We start from the raw sequence: 15,263 nt of genomic DNA, 5'->3' as shown, positions 1-15,263 counted from the left end.
CAGAGCTTGCCTATGTTGCATTGTTCAACTTCGCTGAAGCCTTGGTTCTGAATATCATGTGCACTTTGCAGTGTGCATGCCCTCAGGCCACACAATACTATCAACCAAAGAGAAAAAGTTTAACAATCCCTGTACTATACCATGATGCCTTTCATTAGGTGGAGATGTGAGAGCGAGAATCTTGAGTAAGAAGGGACTGTGTGTCCCAGGTAAAAGTGTGGGAAGATGTAGGACATGTTTAGAGAAAAATCAGTTTCCTGGTATGGCTAGAAACATAGAAGAATGGGAAATAAGACTGGAAGAGGAGGTTAGGCCCAAATTCTGAACAGCCTTGAATGCCGGGCTAAGGAGTTTGGACTTGAACCTGTAGGAGATGAGAAACAGCTGAAGGAGGATCAGCCAAAGCAAAGCTACAGAGACATGAACTGACAAGGTATGTATAACGGACCACAAAGGAGAGCCTCTTTGTTGGCAAATGGGGCTCATTCTTGGCATTTCTCAAGGACAGATGATCAGCTAGGTGAAAATTCATGTGAATCATAATAGCTAACTTTCCTATGGCGTTTAACAAATATCGTCTCACTTGATCCTCACAATAAGGCAGATGCTATTATTATCCCCGTTGTGTAGATGAGGAAATTAAGGAGAAAAGTGAGAAAGTAAGTGACTTCCCTAGGGTCATATGGCTAGGAAGTATCCAAGGCAGGATTTGAATGGAGGTTTTCCTGACCTCAAGTCGAGCACTCCATCCACTTCACCACCTAGCTACTCATGTGAAAAAAGATCTGGGTGTCCTAGGAGAATGTAAGGTCAATGTGAGCCATTAATGTGATCTTAAACTGCTACATTCATAAAAACTCAGTGTTCAGACAAAAGTCTGCCTTGCTAAGACCGTATATGGAATATTGTATCCAATTTGAGGCACCACATTTTAGAAGAGATATTAACAAGATGGAACAGATTCAGAATGGTAAGAAAACTGGAAACCAGTTGAAAGAACTGGGGATGTTTAGCTTATAGTAGACTAGCCTTGGAGGAACATGGCAGCCTTGTCTTATTATTTGGTGGGCTAGCACAGAGAAGAGGGTCTGGACTTGTTGTTCTTGACCCCAAGGCCAGAACTTGGATCAGTGAGTAGAAGTTACAGGGAGTTCAACATGGATAAAAATTTCTGATTAATCAAGAGCCATTAAAAATGATGGTGAGTTCCTTATCACTGAAGGTCTTCAAGTGGAGACTATTTCACATTGTCAGGAATGTTGTAGAAGGATTTCCTGCTTAGGTATGAGTTGGATTAGATGCCCTCCAAGGTCTCACCAAGTTCTGACAGCATGGTTGTGTGTTAGGGTTTAGATTGGACAGGAAGAGTGGGGTTAAATTGTGAAGGGTTTTCAATGCCATCCTGTGGGTTTGGGATTTTAGGCAGAATATGTAGAGTGCTGTAATGAAATTGTTGCATTAAAAGAATGAATTTTGACTGGAGTCAAGATGAGGTAGTAAAGTTGGGATTTTTTCCCAGTTCACCCAGAACACTTCCTCCACAACAACCTAAAAACTGCACCAGACCAATTTTTGATCAGGAAATCTAAGTCACAGTGAGTAATTTTTCCACACAGGGCAGCTTAGAAAGATAGACATTGAGGTCTGCAGACATTGGAACAAAGGTTGGCTAGGAACACAGCTTGGGAGAAGTAGTGGGGAGCATTCTAGTGCCTAAGGATGGTAAGGGGGCTGAAACTGAACACCAGGGCAAGGAGCACCAGGACAGAAAGAGAGCCCTAATCCTAAAGAATGAAAGGGTTGGAGAACAAATCATAGAAATAATCTATAATTTCATCAAAGATAATCACAACAATGAGAAACATACCAAAATTTTTGGGATTTAGCTGAAGCAGTACTTAGGGGAAAATTTATATCCCTAAATGCTTAAATCAGGAGAGAGAGAGAGAGAGAGAGAGAGAGAGAGAGAGAGAGAGAGAGAGAGAGAGAGAGAGAAGATATATTGGACATGCAACTAAAAACAACCTAGAAAATAGCAAATTAAAAAAAAATTAAACACCAAAATAGAAATCCTAAAAGTCCAAAAAGATTAACAAAACTGAAATTTAAAAAAAGTTAAACTAAAAAATAAAACTGGGAGCTGTTTTTTAAAAAAATAATAAAATAGGTAAGCCATTAGCCAATTTGATTTTTCAAAAAAGAAAGAAGAAAAACAAATTTGCAGTATTAAAAATGAAAAAGGTGAATTCATAACCAATGAAGAGGAAATAAATGCAATTTTAGGAGCTATTTGGCCCAACTGTATGCCAATAAACCAATAGTCTAAATAAAATAGATGAATATCTATAAAAAGGTATATTGCCAGATTAACAGAACAGGAAATAGAATGTTTAAGTAAACCTACCATAGAAAAGGAAATTAAATAAACCATAAATGAGCTCCCTAAGGAAAAAAAAAACCCAGGACTAGATGGATTTACAAGTGAATTCTACTAAATATTTAAAGAATGATTAATTCCAATGCCATATAAACTGTTTGAAAAAATAGGTAAAGAGTTTTACCAAATTCTTTCTATGGCACTAATATAGTCTTGATACCTAAGTCAGAGAGAATCAAAGCAGAGAGAAAAAAACTATAGAACAATTATCTTGATGAATATTGATACAAAAAAATAAATAAAATACTAGCAAGGATATTACAACAGTATATCATAAAGATCATACATGTACTATGACCAGGCTGGATTTGTACCAGGAATGTAGGAGCTGGTTCAGTGTTAGGAAAACTATAAGCATAACTGACCACACAACAAAAATCATATTATTTCATATGTATTTTCAACAGAGGCAGGAAAAAACTTTTGGCAAAATACAATACCCATTCCTGTTTTTAAAAAACCCCACTAGAAAGCACAAGTGTAAATGAAGCTTTTCTTAAAATGATAAGCAGTATCTATCTAAGAGCAAGCATTATTTGTGACATGGATAGGCTAAAAGCCTTTCCAGTAAGGTCAGTATTTTACTAGGAATACTAGCTATAACAGTAAGAAAAGAAACAGAAATTGAAGGAATAAGTGAGAGTAATGAGGAAACTAAACTTTTACTTTTTGTAAAGGCTATGATGATTAACTTAGAAAACCCTAGAGAGTCAACTAAAAACTAGCCAAAACAATTAACTTCAGCAAATTTGGAGTATATAATTTAAACCCACACAAATCATCTTCATTTCTCCATATTACCACCAAAATCCATCAGGAAGAGGTAGAAAGAGAAAATCCATTTAAAATAACTGCAGACAGTACACAATATGTAGGAGTCTACCTTCCAAGGCACAGGAACTATATGAACACAATTATAAAACACATTTCACACAAAGACAGATGCATTTGGAGAAATATCAGTTGTTCCTAGGGAGATCATACCAATATTGTAAAAATAACAATATAACTTATTTTACTTATTCAGTACCATACCAATTAAACTACCTACAAGTTATTTTATAGAGTTAGAAAAAAATAACAAAATTCATCTGGAGGAACAGATGGTCAAGAATAGCAAGGGAATCAATAAAAAAATCAATAAAAAAATGGGAAAGTGAACTAGCAATAATAGATTCCACACTATACTACAAAGTTGTAATCATCGAAACAATTTGGTATTGGATAAGAGATAGAGAAGTTATTTAGTAGAAGAGATTAGGTACACAGTATTCAGAAGCAAAGATCCCAACTATTGGGGAAAGATTTTGCTATTTGACAAAAATAATTTGTTGGGGAAACTGCCAAATAGTCTGTTAGAAGCTAAGCATAGACCAACATCTCACAATACCAAGATAAGCTTGAAATGGGTGCAATATTTAAATATAAGGGGTGAATCATAAGAAAATTAATGAAACAGGGCAGAAATTACTTGTTATATCTTTGTATAGGGGAATAGTTTATTATCAAATAATAGAAAGATTCACAAGAGATAAGATGGATCATTTTTGATTACATAAAATTAAAAAGTTCGCAACAAACAAAACCAATGCATCTAAAATAAAAAGAAAAGCAGGAAACTGAGGGGAAATTCTTTGCAGCAAGTTTTCTTGATAAAGCTTTCTAGAGAACTTAGTCAAAACTACAAGAATAACAGGCATTCCCCAATTGATAAATGGTCAAAGTATATGAATAGGCAGTTTTCAGGGGAAGAAATTAAAGATGTTGATAGCCATATAAAAATGCTCTAAATCACTAATAATTAGAAAAATGCAAAAGAAGACAATTCTGAGGCACCATCTTACACCCATCAAATTGACTAGGCTGACAAAAAATGAAAATGAGAAATGATGAAGGGATGTGGGTTAACTGGTACACTAATGCACTCTTGGTGGATCTGTGAACTAGTCTAACCATCCTGGAAAACAATTTGAAATTCTCAACAAAAAACTATCAAACTGTGCATGCCCTTTGACCCAGCAATACTGCTACTAAGATTGTACCCCAAGGAAATCAAAGAAAGAGGAAAAGGACCCACATGTACAAAAATATTTATAGCAGCTCCTTTTGTGGTGGAGAAGAATTGGAAACTGAGGGGATGACCATTAATTGGGGAATGGCTGAACAAGTTATGATACATGAATGTAAAAGAACACTACTATTGTGCTATAACTGATGATGAAGAGGATAGTTTCAGTAAAAACTGGAAAATCTGTATAAACTGATGCAAAGTGAAGCGAGTAGAACCCAGAGAACAATCTACACAGTGACAGCAATATTATAAAGTTAATCAACTTTGAAAGATTTAGTAATTGATTAACACAATTACCCACCACAATCCAAAGGACTCATGATGAAACATGCTACCCACATCCAGAGCCAGAACTGATGGAGTCAAAGTACTGATTGAAGCATATTTTTCCTCTTTCTTTCTTAAACATAGCTAATGTGGAAATCTGTCTTGTATAACTATATATAATTGTAATGCATTTGTTTTTCTCACCTCAATAGGTATGGGGAAGGGGAAAGAGAGAAAACTTGGAACTGAAAAAAAAATTTTTTAAGTCTCTGTAAAAAAAAAAAGGATGAATCTTACAACCTGTGCAAGATGGATTGGAGGGGAACAGATGGAAAGAGGGAGACTGGTTGGGAGATTATTGAGGTAGTCCAGGAGGCTAACAGAAAAAGCTGGTGGCCATGGAAGTAGAGGAGGGGCCTTGTAAACAAAAGAGATTTTGATGGAAGGCTCAGCGAAGACTTGGTGACTGGTTGCAGATTTTATAGTTGGTATGTCCCTAGATCATCAGCTACATAGCATCCCTGGGGACTCTGCTGTGATCATCTGGTGTGAATCTATGCCCTCAGTAAACAAATGTGTTTTCTTTCCTGTATGTCTCAGGGCGAAGCGTTGATCCTGGATTAGCTGGACTGCTGGGTCGGCAGGGGCCACGCTCCAAACAACCTTTTATGGTCACTTTTTTCAGGGCAAATCAAAATCCCATCCGAGCTCCTCGGGCACTCAAACAACTGAAGAAAAGGCAGCCGAAAAAAAGCAATGACCTCCCCCACCCAAACAAACTCCCAGGGATCTTTGGTAAGAGGCAGAAGATGAAAGGCTCCAAAACACAAGTTAGAGATGTGGCAAATCCTTATTTGGAGATCATAGAGTATGGCAAGAGAGCTCAGGGATAGCTTCCAATCCTCATTATTCAGAGAAGAGATGGAATAGGAATGTGCCAGACAGAACCAATTCCTAATAGCAATAAAAATGATGTTGATGCTTCAACATTGCTTTAAATTTTTCAATGAATTTTATGTTTGGTATCTCATTTGATTCTCAGACCCATCCCAAGAGATAAGTATCAAATGTTTTTAATGATGAGGAACTGAGGCACAGAGACACTGAATGATTTGTTCAGTGTCACACAGCTGATATGTGACAGATCCAGCAATAGAATTGAAGCCTCTTTATTCCAAGACCAGAGTCCTATTTGGTTTAGTTGGCTGCCTCCCAGTAATCCTAGAGAGCAATAATGCCAAGTTTTTCAATGTTTTAATAATTTTATAACTTTTAGTGATTTATCCATCAATGTCATGAAATAATTATAACCATTCACATTTAAATTAGACTTCAAGGTTTATAAAGCTCTTTCTTCATAATAATCCCATGAGGTTAATAGTGAAGTATCATCATCCTTCCAATTTAGAGATGGGAAAATGGAAGCCCTAGAAAAGTTAAGTGACTTAACCCAGGATCAAAACGCTCTCTGCACCATGCTACACTCCCTCCCCCACACTGCCTTGGCAGGTCACACACTTGTTGAACTATGTATGACCAACAGTAAAGACAGAAAAGACATGTACCCTTCTCTTCCTCCAGATGACATCCATGCTGCCGAGGGCAGACAGGTTTGCAGGAGGCATGAGCTCTACGTTAGCTTTCAGGACCTTGGTTGGCTGGTAATTTCCTGTTTCATTTCTTAATTATGAAATTCTTTTAAGATGTTATACATATAAGATGTCAGAATGTTCTCTGCCCTCTCTGAACTATTCCAATATGAGTGTTGGAATGAGTGAAGCAAAAGAAAGCCTGGTGTGTGAATGAATAAGCTTTAGTGTGACTATTTGAAAGGAGGCTTTTCAGGATTGGGATGAGGTGCCCTGGAAGAGAGGTGTTAAGACCCTCCCAAAGAGTTGGAGGTGGAGTGGCCCTCAATGATCCTCCAGCCCAGACAAAGCAGCTTGTGACCTACCACGGACAGCTCCACACTGTGTAGTCTCAGCAAGGGAGCTCTCCCTTTGTCAGCGACAGGGACCAGGCTCTGGGCAGTCAGAGGGAGACGGGAACAGGAGACAAGAAAGAAAAGGAATCCGTTATGAGTGTATAGGTTTTTAAAAAATAAGGAGCCTTTGGTAGTAAAAGTTAAGATTGGAGAAAACGTTGCTGTTACTTCCCTACTATTAGCTGTCCCTCTAAGGCTGCCTTCCTTCTAGTATGTCTGTGTCTCCCATGTACCCATTTCTTATCTCCCTATCTCCCCTGCTAAACTGCAAGCTTTAGGGGACTATTTGCGATTTTCTTCCTATCCCCAGTGCTTGACTTCCCACAGAGTAAACACCTAAGAAATGCTTGTTGACTGATTGATCAGGGGTCAATACTGGTCTATGGATTGGTGGTTCAGAAACCTAGATCTAGTCCAACCTCATTGGTTTACAGATAGGGAAACTGAGTCCCAGAGATGGGCAAAACAAAGGATTGACAGAATGAAGATGGGAACTTCTTGACTTGTAGTCTAGGAAGCATTGCCACCATTCTAAGGAGGTAGATTTCGGTAAGGATTAATGAGACTTACCTCCTTGATCAGGACTGTCTAAGAATACTTTCCTAGGGGTCATTATTTACTCCAGCCTAGGCAATGACCTATGAGCCTGGGACAGAATATTAGAGACTACCTTGGCCTTCATGCTTGACCCCTCACCTTAGGCCTTTGGGGCTATGGCCTAGGGAACATAGCCCTTCCTTGCTTACTTCTCCTATCTTCCCTCCTCAATATCAGGGCATTAAAATTGCCACTCCTTTATTCAGGCCCAGATAACTTCATACTTGTACTATTGTAATAGCCCCCCAGCTAGTGTCCTTGCCTCTAGAATCTCTCACTCTACAATCTTCAATAGCCAAAATAATCTTCCTTATCCATGGATCTGCCTCCCCTGTGGCTCCCTAGTTTTTTGAGGATAAAATATACAAACACCTGAGCCAGACATTTAAAGTCTGCCATAACCTACCTCCAATCTGCTTGTCTAGATTTCTTTCAGCCTCTTCTTCATGCATTCTAGGTTCTAACCAGACCAGACTAAATGTTTCCCTCCAGCTCTGGCCTTTCTCATGTCCATGCATTCATGCATCCTGGCCTGTATGCCTGGAGCAAACGTCTTCCTCATTTCCTTTCTGAAATCCAGATAGTGCTCAGCTGGCATCTCTTCCACGAAGCCTTCCTTGATTCCCTCCTGGGCTCCAGGTACGCGCGATCTTTCCCTCTGGACGTTCCCCTTCAGCCTGTCATCTGGATCCTTCCTTTGCTCCCAGCAGATTCTTCTTTGAACCATGTTTTTGGTGCATAAGCCACAGCCTTCCTGTTCCTTTGCAATTCCTTAAGGCCAGGGACTGGGGAACATTTCATCTGCGTATGCCCTGTACCTGCACCTTCCCGAGTCTGAACTGAATTCAGTTGAATTAGTAGTAACATGCCCTCAGGCTGCTTGTCTAGTTACAAACGCTCCCTTTGAAGTTGCTGTCAGTTTACATGTTTGTTGCAAGTTCTGCCTTCAAGAGGCTATTGATTTCATCTGAAATATTTGGCCTTCAGTTAAGGTCTAGCAAAGCGGCACCACCCCTGGTTATGGCTTCATGGTCTGAGCAGCTCCTGAGCATACTTCATCTAGGAAGAGATGAAAAGAAAGCTTTGCCACTCAAAACTCTGGGGTTTGTACAAAAATGTACTAAAACACTGGAACTTAGCAATAAAAACCACAACATTTAAAAGATGATACACATGTAGAGCAAGATTTAAAGAAGTTGGAAGGAAGGAAGCATTTATTAATCACCTGCTGTATGCCCAGAAGCAAAGAGAAGGGAGAAGGAATCCCCTTCAGGGAAAAAAGGGTGAGACTGTCTCAGACTGGGAGTTTTGATGACAGCCCTTTCTGGGATATCACCAACATGAACGGATTGTTCCCATGTATGTGGCAGGAGAATTCAGAGAAGCAAGGCGTCTCCGTGTTAGGAGCTCCAATCAAGCGGTGAGAGACAGACAGACAGAGAGAGGAAGAGAGAGAAGGGGGGGGGGGAAGAGAGAATGAGAGAGAAGGGGTAGAGAGAAAAGAAGGAAGAGAAACAGAGGAGGGGAGAAAGAGAATAAGAGATATAAAGGGGAGAGAGAAAGGGAGAGAAAAAGAGAAGAGAGAAAAGGAGGAAGAGAGAAATAGAAAGTGGAGAGAGAAGAGAAAGAGAAGAGGAGAGAGACACAGAGGAAGAGAGAGAATGAGAAGAAAGATAAGGGTGGGAGGGAGAGAGAGAGGAGAGGAAAAGAGAGAGATGGAGATGGAGAGATTCAGAGAGAGACAGAGGGATTTCCTTATCTAGTATACAATGACTGCCCCATACCCAGTAGGATGTAAGCTCTTTGAGAGAAGAGAATTTTATTTTTGCCATAGGATCCTAGGTTTGGAGCTAGAGTGGACCTACAGGTCATCAAATCCAACCCCTCCTTTTACAGATAAGAAAACCGAGGCCCAGTGAGGAGAAGTGCCATGCCCCAAAGTTCACAGGTAACCCAAGTGGCAGAGCACGGATTTGAACCTAGGTTCACTAACTTCAAGTCCATTGCTTTTGCCACAGTATTACTCTCCAAGTACAGTGTCCAGCATACAGTAGGCACCTATTAAATACTTTTTGAGTTGCACTGAGTGAAATCCCTCCCAGAGTTGGTCTGTGAGATATGACTTCAGTGCTATTTGGTGTCAAAAATCCCTCGACTTCCCAGGCATAGGGCACAAATGAGAACACAAGTCTGGGGCCAGGAAAGCCCCGGGAGGAGAGTGTTTCCTCACTCTGCATGTTCACGTCATGCCTTCCTTCCACCCACACAAGTCTTTGTGACTTCCCAGTTCCTGAGAATGGTGAGTCTTTGTACACACCTAGTTATTCCCATGGGACAAAGGAGGACACCTCCTTCTACCTCATCAGAGAAAAGCTGACAGTCAGCTTTGGGACATCCTTCCAGACCTAGCCAACACAAGCAGAAGGAGGTCTTTCCATGACAGCCTCCCATTCCTGGGCTTTGGCTACCCCCAGTTCTTAACAGGATCGATTCCATGCCAACATGCATGTATTAAACACCTGCTGTGTACATAGAGAGTACAGCAATCAACTATCTCAGCATCAGTGCTGTTATCAAGGAAAGGTTGTTTGGGATTTTGAGTTGCTGCTGTTTTTTAATGACACAGGGACTTGTCTAAATTGGAATTCAAGACATCTTTCTTCCAAACCCTTCAGAATATAAGTCAGCCATGTCTGTCCCTGGGGCTCATCACCACATCCTCTTGCTGGAAGCCTGCAGATCCCAGCTGTGAACCAGTCTGTGGGATTGTACTCTCAGCTTTCGGAGAAGTCAATCGATCAACAAGCATGTATTAAGTGCCTACCAGGTGCCAGACTCATGCTAAGCCTGAGGCTAGAAGTACAAAGATGAGAACAGTCCTTACTTGCAAGTTTATATTCTGATGGAAGAGGCAATGAGTACATATGAGTACATATGAGTGTAAGAATAAGCGCTCCGGCAGTATTAAGTCCCAGGTGGCTTAGGGAGGGACTTGGGGAAGGCTCCAAGCAGTGGATGGTGCCTGTGGGAGACTGAGAAACAGAGGGGAGGACAGCACATTTCAGCCGTGCGGCACAAGAGAGACAGGAGAGAGTGTTATATATTAAGACCAGAGAGGGCAGGTTGGCCTCTGAGAGAGGGAGTAGGTGACTTGTTCTGACGTGGTCCAAGTGGGTAGGCGGGTGGCTAGGTGGGTGACTGGCTAAATTGAACCTTTCTCTCTCTCTAGGACTGGGTCATTGCCCCTCAAGGCTACTCTGCCTACTACTGTGAGGGGGAGTGTGCCTTTCCACTGGACTCCTGCATGAATGCCACCAACCACGCCATCCTGCAGTCCCTGGTCAGTACCTGCCTGTCTGTGCCCAGTGAACTGGGCTGCTCTGCAGAGAGGTTTTCTCCCTCATTTGGCTTTGAGTCCTGATTCAGGCTAAAATGACACTGCAGATCTGGGAGGAAAGTGAAAGAGAGACAGGCTCACCACAGCAGCATTGCAAGTCCAAGTGAATCAGTCCTTTTTACTTAGCTGCCCTGGTGTGAGCGTTTCTAAAATAGTCCTCGCTGGCAGCTTCTTGATTCTGCAAACTTGCTGACTTTCCCTGAGATTTGATAGATTTCAATGGTAAATAATTAGCAGCTTGCATTTACAAAGCTTTATTAATTCAGTCCTTATAACTAGCCATGGGAGGTCGATAGTCAAAGTATTATTATCCCCATTTTTCAGATGAGGGAACTGAGGCTCACAGAGGGGAAGTAACTTTCCTAACGTCACTCAGATAGAAAAAGGCAGAGCCAGAATTTCTGATTCCAAGTCACATTCAGCCAGGATGACCTGAATCCTCTAAGTGCTTCTCTGGCAACCTTCCTAATGTGGTAGGAGGGAAAGAAGGAAGGAGGGAGGAAAAGGAGAAAGGAGAAAAGGAGGGAAAAAAGAAAAGAAAAGAAGGAAAAAAAGAAAAGAGGAAGAAAAAACAGAAAAAGAAAGATGGAAGCATTTACTGGTTTCTCGCTCCAAGTCAGGCACTCGGGATACATATATGAGCAAAAAGACAGTTCTTGCATAAAAGCAGTAGAGAGTAGATGGTAGGAATGAAGCCGTCTTATTTCATAATGTGAAACCGTGTTTCTTTACTTCATTCTCCTGAGACAAATGAATCTACCAAGCTCTCAGAAGATGCCCCAGCAGTTGCTAATCTGAGATGAATGAATACAGAGGCCCAGAGGTCAGTTTGGTAGCATTGATTTACAGCTGGAAAATACCTGAGGCCACTGAGAGCAAATTCCTCATTTTACAGATGTGGACAGATGTGACCTTCCCAGGTTCATGTACATTGTGTCTCCTGATTGCAGCACTGATGAGATCTAGTTTTCCAAGACATGTAGGCAGTGCCCTAGCGCATACAGTACCCAAAAGACTCTTCATGAATTCAAATCTGGCCTCAGATATTTACTAACTGGATGACCCTGGGCAAGTCACTTCACCCTGTTTGCCTTGGTTTCCTCATCTGTAAAATGAGCTGGAGAAGGATATAATAAACCATTCCAGTATCTTTGCCCAGAAAACCCCAGATGGGGTCAGGGAGAGTCATACGAAAGTGACTGAACAACAACAAATTGTCTGAGGCCAGAGAGAAGGAAGCAGACAGACTCCTCGTGCCCTGAGCCAGCCCTACTCTGGACCAAGTGGATTTCCCCCTCGTCGTCCATGGGTCTTGGGCAAGCTCAGTGTTTGCAGCAGTCACCCATCTGGTCTGTCCAGCAGTGGAACTTGCCAGGCTGCTGAGAGAGTGGAATATCCACAGGGCCAAGCCCAGCTCAGAGTGGAGAGAAGGTCATTCCCTCACTAAGAGATGGAGAATCAAATAGTAAACGCTGCCACCAGGCTGACCTTCTGGGCCATCAGCACTGAAAGAAGGCCTCATATCTAGTTTCCTTCACCTGGCCTGTTCCCGAGGGGGTGAGGGCCTGGTGGATGGTCGAGGGGCAGAGAGCCGCCCAGAGGCCTCAGTCTGGCCACAGGAGGGGCACCGCCTGCCACTGCCGCCACCACCACGAGAAGGGTTCCAATGTAAACTGCCGCCCAGCCTGCCAGGCGTTTAGAATAAATATTTTCATGAAGGCTGAAAATAATCTACTCATTCAACCAGAGTCTTTTTTAAGGAAAGAGTTGGTTTAGGGTGTAGTGGAAAGATCACTGACTGGACTTACAATCAGGACACCTGAGTTCATGCTTGGGCTGGGCCAGCTGTGACCTGCGTGACTTTGGGCAGGGCTTTCCCCCTCCCTGAGCTGTCTTTTCTTCTGTGAAATGAACCTAATAGTCCTAATAGCCCTCAATAGTCTTCCACTCAGTTTCTGTAAAGATCCAGGGAGATAAATGAATGTCAAAGTGCCTGACCACAAAGGGCCTAGCATAGTCTGAGGGAATCCCCAGCCTTTAGCATCCCCTCACTGTTCGTATCACAGTCACTGTACCTAGCACAGTTCATAGTAGGTACTTTATAAATGACTTATTGACCTGTTGCCTCCTCCCTTGACTCACTGTGGTGTGCAGAGCATCCTCAGAGACAGCATCAGGGGAGGGCAGACACTGTATAATGCTGGAAGGGCCTTGAGAATGGGCCTAGTGAGGTCATCTAGGGCCTGATTTGGCTAGTCACCAAGAGGTCAGCCTCCTAGAGAGAGAAGTCATCAGGGCAACATTTGAAATTAAGATCTAGTAGGGCTAGACACTGCATTGAAGATGGGAGTCCTCAAACCACTGAGGTTATGGGTCTTCTAAGAATGAAAAAAAGTATCAGGTTTAAAATATGTTTTATTGACATCTTTGCTTTAGATCTCCCTCAATTCCTAATCTGTCCTTTTCAGACAGTCATCCTTTGTGATAATGAATAAGAAAGGGGAGAAAATAAGAGTCCAGCAAAATTAACCAATATATCAGTGAAGTCCAATTGTAAACACAGAGTCTACAGCCTCTGGAAAGATGGGAAGGAGGCATATTCTTATATCTCTTTAGGGGGGAGCTAAGCTTGGTCATTATAATTACACAGAGCATAGACTTCGGAGGCAGAGGACTACCTTTGACACTTACTACCTATGTGTCTTCATACAAGAAGCTTAACATCTCAAAGCCTCAGTTCCCTTATCAGTAAAATAATGCCTTCCTGTCTTGGATCCACTGTCTTTTGTTATTCAGTGGTTTATGTCTCTTCTGGATCCCATTTGGGGTTTTCTTGACAAAGATACTGGAGTAGTTTGCCATTTCCTTCTTCAGCTCAATTTACAAATGAGGAAACTGACAAACAGGGCTAAGTGACTTGCCCAGGGTCACACAGCTAGTAAGTGTCTGAGGCCAGATTTGAACTCACAGAGATGAGTCTTCCTGACTCCTTATCTGGCGCTCTGTGCACTATGGCGCCACCTAGCTGCCCTTAATCTGCTATCTATGATCCTGTTAATAGAGGGTTATCTTCTTTTTAAAAAGTTTCTGATTAAAGAACTGAATTTTAATTTTTTTTGTACTTTCCTTTGACATGGTTGTAGTTCGTATTTATCTTGTTCCGCTGGTGCTTACTTCACCCTGCATCAGTTCATATGAGTCATCCCATATTTAAGAAGTATTTTTAAGAAAAACTGAAAACTTCCCAGAGTCAGGGAGACAGTCCTCACAAGGTCCACAACAATGCAAATGGAGAGAAGCAGCAGCAGAAAACAGTGGGTTAAGAAGTCCGTGAAGTGACAGGGACTGAGCTTGGCTCCGAGGAGGACACACGAGAAGACACCTCCCCCTGCTCTTTTGCAGAAGTGGGGGTCCATGAGTGTGGAATGCTGCAGATTGTGTACAGCTTTTTCCATGCGTTGATTACGTTTGCTGAACTTTCTCTCTCTTCCCCTCTTTTATTTTATTCTTCATTATAACAGATGGCTCTCTGGGAGGGAGAGAGGTTGGGAAATGTGACATGAAAACAAAAAAGGATTTGCTGGGTTGGGGGGGATGTAATACTTACCTTTATTTCTTCCTTCACTGAATGACCTCTGGCCTGCTGGGAGCATGCTGAGAAGCTTCTCCCAGGAAGGTCAAGCCTGCTGAATCTTTTGCCCCCATAGGTGCACCTGATGAAGCCCGACAGCGTCCCCAAGGCTTGCTGTGCTCCCACCAAGCTGAGTGCCACTTCGGTCCTTTATTATGATACCAGCAACAACGTCATTCTCAAGAAACACCGGAATATGGTGGTAAAGTCCTGCGGTTGTCACTGAGACCCCTCCAAGGGACCTGCAGCTCATGGAGAACCCCCATCCCTGGTCTTCAGGCTGGCTGCCCAGAGCACCCACATCAGGCAACCGTCTGCCCATCAATAAAGTAATACATACCTCCCTGCTTCCAGAAGGATGGATGTTTCGGTGGATGAATGGATTTCTAAAGGGACTGGAAACACTCCAGAAGATTTCTGATGACTACAGGCCACTGTGGAAGTCCAATAGCATGAGGTGGGGGGGGGGGGGGGGGGGGAGGGAGCTGCTGGCTGTGGCCTTTGGGGATTCACAAGCTCTTGGGTGTGTGGTCTGTGCCATAAGTATTTAGTCCTGACAATGAGAACGATTCTTCAGTTGGCAGATCTCCACTGATTTAGGAGTCTTACCTCACCTTTAGCACTCTAGAAGTGCCATTAGGCACATGTCTGCAGACCACCTCTAGACACCTAGAGAGTCATGCTCCCCTGGCTTCCAGGAAGAGAACAGAAGGCCTCTTTGTCACGTCAGGATTCATTGTTAGAGAATCATCTCTTATATCATCAGAGCTGGAGAGCTGAATACCCAACCCCTGCATCTTACAGATAATTTGCTAGATAAGCGGTAACAGACCCAACATGTGCACCTTATGTAATTAGTGCCTTTGATACAAATAATAA

At 42.3% G+C, this 15,263-nt stretch overlaps 1 protein-coding gene across 1 annotated transcript in view; it reads left to right on the top strand.

Moving 5' to 3' along the window:
• Positions 1 to 14,702, top strand: part of LOC140504683 (bone morphogenetic protein 8B-like) — a 44,905-nt gene extending 30,203 nt beyond the window's left edge. Inside the window, exons 4-7 of the mRNA XM_072609969.1 lie at positions 5,376 to 5,570; positions 6,357 to 6,436; positions 10,586 to 10,696; positions 14,461 to 14,702. Of these exons, the coding sequence (XP_072466070.1) occupies positions 5,376 to 5,570; positions 6,357 to 6,436; positions 10,586 to 10,696; positions 14,461 to 14,610 (536 nt within the window). The 3' untranslated portion in view covers positions 14,611 to 14,702. The remainder of the gene's footprint in view (positions 1 to 5,375; positions 5,571 to 6,356; positions 6,437 to 10,585; positions 10,697 to 14,460) is intronic.
• Positions 14,703 to 15,263: the final 561 nt, after the last annotated feature.

The sequence above is a fragment of the Notamacropus eugenii genome, chromosome 5 (assembly GCF_028372415.1).
Source record: "Notamacropus eugenii isolate mMacEug1 chromosome 5, mMacEug1.pri_v2, whole genome shotgun sequence".
Classification (NCBI taxonomy): Eukaryota; Metazoa; Chordata; class Mammalia; order Diprotodontia; family Macropodidae; genus Notamacropus; species Notamacropus eugenii.
Note: the sequence above shows the minus strand (reverse complement) of the source record. Positions and strands in the feature narration are given on the sequence as shown.